The sequence below is a fragment of the Rutidosis leptorrhynchoides genome, chromosome 6 (genome assembly GCF_046630445.1).
Source record: "Rutidosis leptorrhynchoides isolate AG116_Rl617_1_P2 chromosome 6, CSIRO_AGI_Rlap_v1, whole genome shotgun sequence".
Lineage (NCBI taxonomy): Eukaryota > Viridiplantae > Streptophyta > Magnoliopsida > Asterales > Asteraceae > Rutidosis > Rutidosis leptorrhynchoides.
The window spans coordinates 62,929,543-62,938,987 of NC_092338.1; the positions used below are offsets into that span (position 1 = coordinate 62,929,543).

The window sequence follows — 9,445 nt, forward strand, 5'->3', positions numbered from 1 at the left end:
GAAAGAAAGTTCTAATAGAAGAACTCAATGCGAAATCCATTGTTATGATGCCTTTAGTGGCACCAGTTGAGGAATCAAACTCAACATGGATGACGCCCATTGTGGCTTTTCTGCGGGATGGCACATCTCCTGCGGATTCCGCTGATGCAAAGAAAGTCCGCGTTAAGGCACCGCTGTATGCCCTTGAGGGTGACGTCCTATATCGAAAGAATTATTTGGGACCGCACTTAAGGTGCATTGGCCCGAAAGAGGCAGAGGAAGTTGTACGCGAGGTGCATGAAGGTGCATGCGCACTCCATTCGGGGCACAGGTCCATTGTGTCAAAAATAATGCGGCTAGGATATTATTGGCCCACCATGTACGCGGATACTGCGCGCATAGTTAAGCAATGTGAATCATGCCAAATACATGCACCTATTAGCAGAGCACCTGCGCATCCGATGATACCAGTCTCCTCACCGTGGCCATTCTGCAAATGGGCAATCGACATAGTCGGACCATTCCCAAAAGGCCGAGGTAATTTTATCATTTATTTTCTAAACATGTTACTCACATCAGTACCTTACGCACATTCTGCACACGCAGGAAACATCAAATTCTTGATTGTTGCAATCGACTATTTCACAAAGTGGGTCGAAGCGAGACCGCTGGCAGCAATCTCAGGAAAAAGGGTGCGAAATTTTGTATGGGAAGACATCGTCTGTCGATTTGGTATACCAAACGAAATTGTTAGTGATAACGGTACGCAGTTCGCGGGTGACCCTTTTCGCAGCTGGTGCGCAGAGCTTAATATTAAGCAAACTTTTACATCTGTTGCGCATCCGCAGTCGAATGGCCAGTGCGAAGTGACCAACCGGGATATAGTAGCTGGAATCAAAGCTAGGTTGGATCATGGTCGCGTTGGTTGGGTGGATGAACTACCGAAGGTTTTATGGGCGCATAGAACAACACCCAAAGCAAGTACTGGTGAGACCCCGTTCAGTTTGGTCTATGGATCAGAAGCTGTTGTACCCGCAGAAATTGGGGTACCAACGTTCCGCATACAAAATTTTGATGAGCAAAATAACTCTGAAGCTTTGCGGGAAAATCTTAATTTGCTGGAAGACCGCAGACTCTCTGCGGCTGTCAACGAAGCAAATAACAAACAAAAAATTGCAAAGTACTATAATCAGCGTGTGCGTTCGCGCTCTTACAAGTGCGGTGACTTGGTTTGGCGTCAGAACGACGCAAGTCATGCGGAGGATACTGGGAAACTGGGACCCCGTTGGGAAGGTCCATACAGGGTAGCGAAGGCAAACAATACCGGGGCGTACCATCTCGAGACATTAGATGGAAAACCTGTGAAACGCACTTGGCATGCGACGTTATTGAAAAAATGTTATATGTAGCTAGGTGGACCTGATCACTCCAGTTTATTGTAGCACATTATTTTTTCTATGTATTTTCCGTCCGTTTGGATGTGTCGCGGTTGTAATTGTGATTAATGCCAATTAAATATTTACTCGCGCATACTTTTGTTGTTTAAATCTTTTTTGTATACGGTTCCTGCCTACTTAAGGGGTGTCCTCTAGCCCCCGTGCGGCAGAAGCCTGTTTGGTTACAAGGCTAGACGCTAACGGCAGGCAAAGGGAATTGGTTTTCCCCTAGCCAAGCGCCACGCAGACTAGATGGCTGCAAAGTCGACTTAAAAAATTACAAGCATTGGTTTGCTTGTGCGTAATTACTCTCGCATTGGTTTGCTTGAGGAACTCGAAGCATAAAAACATTGGCTTGTTTTTAGTTGCGTTGCTTACCATACAGCTATAGTGCACCTCTAGTACATGACAAAGCAATAACGCAGTAGCTTTTGAGTCTAAATTATTAAAGGGTAATTGTTAAAGTATTGGTTTATTTTACGCAGTAATACCCGCATACGCATGAGTTTTGGTTAACTATGCGCATGGGCATGCGGTTCACCTTTTGTTTTGATTCGCGATATATAAACAAACAAACTACGCATGCATAACAGTAAGATACATATACATTGAATTAAGTTATTACATAAGTGGTAATTGTTTCAAATGCCTGCCCGACACGGGACTTAGGGCTCAAAAATACATTTACAATTGCCTGCCTAAGCATAGGACTTACGGCGCAAACCATCACAAACACAAACTAAAAATCCTCCTTGAGAAACCCATCAATCGGCATGTTTGGGTCCGCCGCAAACACATCGATTAGAGGGATAGGAATGGTGGTGGTAGCATTCTCCACTTCCAGCAATGCCGCAGTCGTACCCTCCTTCAATTTCTTCTGCACAGCGTCAGGGTATGGTGGTGTGAGGCTGCAGGCTTGAATCACCTCTAAGACTGCCTTGTTGACTTCGTGGTCTTTCACCGCGTCAACATAGGCATTGAACTTATCGGTAACTGGCCCAGAATCCATCACCTTTTGCGCAATGGTGGGGAGTGCAGTGTGCAGCTTCGCCAGATCCACCTCTGCCAGCTCGCGGTTGGTTACCGCGTCATCCCTTTCCCTCGTCACCCTTTCCAGCTCCACCCGCAGACGCTCCGCCTCCCCCTTGGACTGGTCAACCGCACCAACCAGCTCGCGGTTTTTCTTTCTCTCTTCAATCAGTGCAGTTTTGGTTTCCGCCGCGGTTAACTCCACCGCCTTGCGCGCTTCTTCTGCGGCGTCCCTGTCTTTCTTCACCTGATCAACCCCCGCTTGCAGCAGCCCTAGCTCTGTTTCTTTCCGCAAGGCCACTTGATACAAGTTAGTCGAACGGCGGGCTTGATCTTCAACCATGCCAAAAAAGACAAGGCCGTTTTGGACGAAGGCGTGGAGCGCCTGATTAAAAGGCAGTGCGGCTAGTTGGTTGCGGAACTCAGCCGGGAAGATTTGTTGGAAGAAGGCGGACTGCTCTGCGGCGTTTTCCGCCGATAACTGGGTGAGCTGCGCCAGGTTTGCCAATCGGAAGTTACCATGTGGCGGGGTTGGTGTGGACTCGGAGTCTAGGTGTATCGTCTTATCCTTTGACTCGGCAGTAGCTTCGAGGTCCGGATTGATCCGCGGTGGGGTGTGATGAGTTTCTTCCGCATGCCCTGCGTATTAATAAGTGGTTATATAAATGCAAACTTAAATGTGCGGTATGCGCGACAGCTGAACTCTTACCAGATGGGGGAGGTAGATCCGCAGAACGGGGTTCGATGGGAACGAAGTTATCGTTCCGCTTGTCCTCCCTCTGTTTGGGAGTGAGTTTCTTCTTCTTCTGTTGGGATTGGGAGGCTTCGGCGGCCTTGCGCTTATTGCCGGAGGTGGCAGGTGCATTCTCGCCAGTCTTCTCCTGCTCTAACGGTTGGTTCACATTCTGTTTGCGGAAGGCGATGCCCGCAATCTCCTCCGCAGTCAGTACTCTCTTCATCTTCATCTCTGCAAACATGCACGCATGCGTTAGAACACATAAATAGAAAACTGTTGATAGTACGTGATTATACTATTCCTACCCTTTCCATCCGGTCCGACTATGGCTGGACGCACATCCTCCCATGGCCAGTGTGCGGATATCTTCCCTAGCCGCAACATCACGTTCCCGTATGACCGGTGCACCAGCTGTGCGTTAGCGCACTCCGCTAACAGCTTTGTTTCCTCGTCATCAAGGACCGGGGTTTTGTTCACATCCTTTTCCACCTTCTCGCACCATATAAGCGTTTGCGGAAAAGCGGTACCAACTACAGTTTGGTCAATGAAAAAGAAAGATTCTTTCCAGTTACCCGCATTCGACTTTGGGGTTTTGGTGAAATTTTGTCGGGTGAAGAAGGTGAACCAGGATTTGTGGTGATTGGCTAGGCGGTATAGATGACAGAAAACTTTAACCAACGGTACCCTGTCGATTGCGGCGCACCACATTTCAAAAAGAACTATTTTGCCTATGGCATACGGGTGTAGTTGCCCTAATCCCACTCTGAAGTGATCTAATACGCCTAAGAAGAAGTCAGAGGGAGGAACCCTAAAGTTACCATGCTTGAACGCATGTTCATAGATGGCCACTTTCTTCTCCGGTGGCTCGTGAGCACGCTGATGGGGTAGGGGTGGCACCGTATTGTACTTAGCTAAGGGAGGATACTGTTTCACTAAGTAATCTATGTGCTTCTGCTCTATAACAGACTCTACGCTATCTACATACGTCTCGTTAGCTTTAGTCATTTTCTAGGAGTAATCAGATGAATACTAACCTTTAAATGGTGGCCGGAATGTTTGATTTTTGATCGGAATTCAAATTGGCAGCGTAACGAGGAAGCTTGAAGCAGGAAAGTGGAAATGAGCTGCAAAATGGGGTATTTATAGGGAAGATTGGGAGTCATGGGATGGAGTGGTGTGATCGTGGCTGTACACGTGTTACGCAATCGACGGCCAGCACTTTATTTATGCGCGTGGATGCCAGTTGGGTATGATTACATGTACGCGCGTGGTTGGCACGCGCCTGACACACTGCCACTTTATGTCATGTCCGCCGAATGGGCTTCTGCGATTGTGACAGGCATTTAATGGCATCGAGGCGCACGCGCAATATTAAATGCTAGCCGTTTTCTTGTTTTTTCTTTCGCTTAATAGTTTGATATCATACGCCTCGCGCTATATAACATCAAACTGGGGGGACATAATGATACCGCAACCCGCAGGCGCACCGCAAATGTATGCGGACAATCACTATTGTGCGTATGCGTGTTCTTGTGTGCGGTATGCGGCGTGCGAATGCCTTTGTTCCCGGTACAGCGGTTGCTTAGCTGTCAAGTAAATATCTCTTCCATAATTATATCCGTGATTTGGGGGAGTCAGTTATGGATAAGATTAACGTGATCTGGGACGGTTCTAGAATTAGGGTTTGCCTATAAATACAAACCCTAATCATCATTTACCGGACACAGCACATTACGTAACCATCACATACGGTACACATTACGTAAAACAGCATTATTCAGCATCTTTTCAAGGTTAACAGGTTAGTCTTTTGTAAGCTAGTACCTACGATCTTATTTGGGGCCTCTTGATCGACGACCGTTATCGGAGGTGGACTTAATCACTTGGCCACCCCGCCGACATCATCATGTCGGCCAGGGTTATTCACGGAAGCCGGACCGGAGAGCCACGTTCTAAGATCCTTAAACCCCTCTTTACGTATTGAGCAGGCATATTAAACCCCACGGTTAAAATATGCATGATCATTGATAAAAGTAGTTAATATTAGATAGTATTCTTCGAAAACAATATTAATCGGTATTCTTCGAAAACAATATCTTTAATGTATTTTTTGTATTGATATATGACTTGCATCTCTCTGATTCATATGAGCATCTTACACTTTTTGATGAATTTGATCTTGTAACAAATCGAATGTGCTTTTATATGTGAAAAAATAAAGTATTCTTTTAAAAGAATATTATTATTTTGAAACAAGATTTATCATATACTATTTTTATAAGAACATAATAAGTAATATTAGATATATTTAATATAATAATTTTTTTCAGTAAAAATTATTATTCCTCTTGAAAGAATATTAACCTTTATGGGCAAAAATTAGCAATATTCTTTGATAACAATATTGTTCTTTAAAAATATTGATAATGTTACACTGAGTTCTAACAGATGTAGGATTGTAATTGGATGGGACAGTAGTATTGTGAATGTGATGGTTGTTCAAGTGACTAGACAGGTCATCCTTTGTCTACTAGAGACCACTGATAAATGCACCAAACTTTATTGTAGCTTCATTTATGCTAGTAATAGTGGTAGGGAAAGACAGTTACTATGGAATGAGCTTCATATTCAAACTGCTATTACTAAACAGTATCCTTGGATTTTGATGGGAGATTTTAATGTCACCGGAAGTACTAATGAGCATAGCATAGGATGCTTTCTTGTTAATGAGGATATGCAGGAATTTAATAAATGCATTGTTGAGATTGAGGTAGATGACTTGGGGTGTACAGGTTTTCATTTTACATGGACAAAATCTTTGAGAAATCCTCTGTGGTGTGTCTGATCATAGTCCAGCTGTTTTGGGCATTCCAAATGGAGTTAAGAAAAAGAAAAGGTCATTCAGATTCATGAACCATGTTGCTTCCAAAGATGGTTTTTTGGATATTGTTGCTCAAAGGTGGGATGAAGTTGTTAGTGGTCATAAAATGTATCAAGTGGTGTCTAAATTGAAGCTGCTTAAAAAAGATCTTAATAGGTTAAATTGGGAAAATGGTAATGTGTTTACCAAGGTAAAGGATCTCAAGGCTAAGCTGAAACAGAATCAAGCTGATATTGATAAGATGCCTCATGATATTGAGCTTAGAGATATAGCAACTAAGACTCTCCTAGAATATGAAGCAACTAAAAGAGATGAGATGATCGTGTTAAAACAAAAAGCCAAAATAAAATGGCTTGAAGAGGGAGATAGAAATACTAAGTTTTTCATAGTATTTTAAAGAGTAGGAAACAAAGATGTAGGGTTTATAATGTGTGTGATGAGAATGGGGTGAGTTACAGTGATGAACAGGTGGGTGAACAATTTGTTAAGCATTTTGAGAAATTTTTGGGTAATAGTACTAATTGTAAATCTATTTCTGAGATGGGTGATATTTTCAAGAATAAATTATCATCAAAGGCCCCTGGGCCTGATGGCTATTCTTCTCTTTTATTTAAGAAGGCTTGGAACATTGTGGGGCAGGATGTGTGTATGATAAAAGAATTTTTTGCCAATGGAAAATTATTGAAGGAATTGAATGTTACTCTTATTGCTTTAATCCCTAAGATTGACACTCCACAAAAAGTCTCTGATTTCAAACCAATAGCATGTTGTAATGTACTTTACAAGTGCATTAGTAAAGTGATTACTAATAGGTTGAAAGAAGGGTTTGATAGAATTGTCAGCTGTAACCAGAGTGCATTCATTCCTGGAAGGTCAATTCATGATAACATTTTGGTTGCACAGGAAATTTTAAAAGGATACAATAGAATTAGTGCCCTAAAGAGATGTGCATTGAAGATAGATATCCAAAAGGTTTATGATACTGTCAATTGGATGTTTCTTGAAGATGTTCTGGTTTAATTTGGGTTTCATCAGCAAATGATGAGATGGATCATGGCTTGTGTTTCCAGTACATCTTTCTCAACATGTATCAATGGTGGCATTGAAGGTTTTTTCAAAGGTGGGAGAGGGTTAAGACAGGGTGACCCCATGTCACCATACCTCTTTACAATAGTTATGGAGGTGTTGTCTCTTATGTTTAGAGAGTGCACTAAAACTGGTAGTGGGTTCAAATTTCACTATAAGTTTAAGGCTATGAGATTGACTCACATCTGTTTTGCAGATGATCTGTTAGTGTTTTGCCATGGTGATGTTAGGTCTGTGAAGATTATCAAAAAGATTCTTAATAGTTTTGGTGAAGTGTCTGGCCTGATTTCTAATTTGAGTAAGTGCACAATTTTTTTTGGCAGTGTCTCAAATATTGTGCAATGTAAGATTGTTAAAGTTTTACCTTTTGAAGTTGGTAAGATCCCTATGAAGTATTTGGGGGTTCCTCTTCTTGCAAAAAGATTAGGGATAAAAGACTGCAAATGTTTAGTGGATAAGGTTCAAAGCAAAGTTAACAATTGGAAATTGAAGAAACTGTCTTATGCTGGAAGATTACAAATGGTGGCTTTAGTCCTTACTGCTATGCAAACATACTGGGCTTCTGTGTACATTTTGCCAGATGGTTTTGTAAAAGAGATTGATGAATTGCTTAAAGGTTTTCTATGAGCCCAAGCTGACTCTTCAAAGGGGAAAGCTAAGGTAGCCTGGAAGGATGTATGTGTGCCAAAAGATCAAGGGGGCCTTGGGTTGAGACCCTTGAAAGCTTGGAATAAGACTTTAATTGTGAAGCAGATTTGGCGGATAATCAATAAAGAAGAGTCATTATGGAGTAAATGGGTGAACTTGATAAAATTAAAAGGTATGAGTTTTTGGGATGTTACATCTGGATGTAATGATAGTTGAGGGTGGAAATACCTTTTAGATTTAAGAGAGAAGGTGAAACATCATTTTGGAAGTACTTTTGTGAATGGCAGAGTTATTAGTGTTTGGATTACAAATGAAGGAAAGAGTGTGCCTTTTTCAACATATCAGGTATGGAGAGACCTTAGAGTGAATAGGTAAAGGGTGCCATGGTATAATGTAGTTTGGTTTAAAGGTTTTGAGCCCAAACATGCCTTTCTGGCATGGCTTGCAGCGCTAGATAGGCTTAATACTCAAGAAAGAACGGCTAAATGGATGCCTAATAATAGTTACAGTTGTGCATTGTGTGGGAAAGTAAAGGATTCTACCAGTCATTTTTTTTAAGTGTGAATATAGTGCAAAGGTTTGGGGAGAAATGAGGAAGAAACTGGTATTCAGAGGTCTTCCAGATAATATTCATGGCATCTTGCTGGGTTTGGCAAAATATCCAGGTTCAAAAAACATTTGGAATGTGATAAATCGTGTGGTGTTTGCTGCTAGTGTTTACAGTTTATGGCAGGAATGGAATAAAAGGATTTTCAAGCTGGAAAGTAGGAGTGTTGAAGCTATCTGTAAAGAAATTCAGGATTTTGTAAAATGCAAATGTTTGACTTTTAAAGTCAAACATAATAGAGCAGTCTATCATGTTGCAGAGTTGTGGAATTTAAATGTAATGGGTGGTAGATTGTGTATGTAGTTTGTTTTTTTGGGCTGGGTGTTTATGTGGTTTGTATTTTGTGTTTCTGGTTCTGTATGCTTTTCTGTTTCTGGGCCTGGGCAGATCCAGACCAGTTTGTTGTTTTTTGATATAATTTATTTGATCTTTTGCCGGTAAAAAAAAGATTGTTCTTTAAAAAATATTAAATTTCTAGGCAAAAATTAATAGTATTCTTTGTTAAGAATGATATTGTTTATAAAGAATATTATTTTTTAGGCAAAAAATAACATATTTTTAGAAGTATTTATTTACTCTTTAAAAATAACAATAACAATTTGGACGAAATAAGTTAACATTCATCGAAAATGTTAGTTTATTGGGGGAAAAAACTCAAAAATGATAAACATTCTTTTAAAAGAATAGTATTCTTTTAAAACAATATTCAGTTTAACAATTAATATTGCTTAACAATATAGTATTCTTTGCAATCAAAAATATTTTTTTAGAAAAAAATAGTATTCATTGAAAACAATATTATTTTACAAAAAAAAATTCCGAAAAAAAATTCAGGAAAAAAATTTTAAAAAATAAAATATTTTTATTTTTAAATTCAAAATGACGAAAATAACACTCCACCCATTTTAGGGTTACAATGGTGGGGGATAAGATCTTAAATTTTAAGAGGTGAATGTGTGGTCAAGAATGATTCCCCCATTTTCCCCGAGTTAGTTATTTCCCCCTTAATTCTACCCTTTTACTATATAGGGTGAAGATCTAGA

The 9,445-nt window shown here is 40.9% G+C and overlaps 1 protein-coding gene across 1 annotated transcript; it reads left to right on the forward strand.

Annotated features, from left to right (window-relative positions):
* The first annotated feature begins 2,437 nt into the window (after positions 1–2,437).
* LOC139853693 (uncharacterized) lies at positions 2,438–7,081 on the forward strand. Its single transcript, XM_071843062.1, has 4 exons — positions 2,438–2,490; positions 5,629–5,972; positions 6,037–6,449; positions 6,530–7,081. The coding sequence occupies exons 1-4, from the start codon at positions 2,438–2,440 to the stop codon at positions 7,079–7,081; spliced, it is 1,362 nt and encodes a 453-aa protein (XP_071699163.1).
* The last annotated feature ends 2,364 nt before the right edge of the window (positions 7,082–9,445 follow it).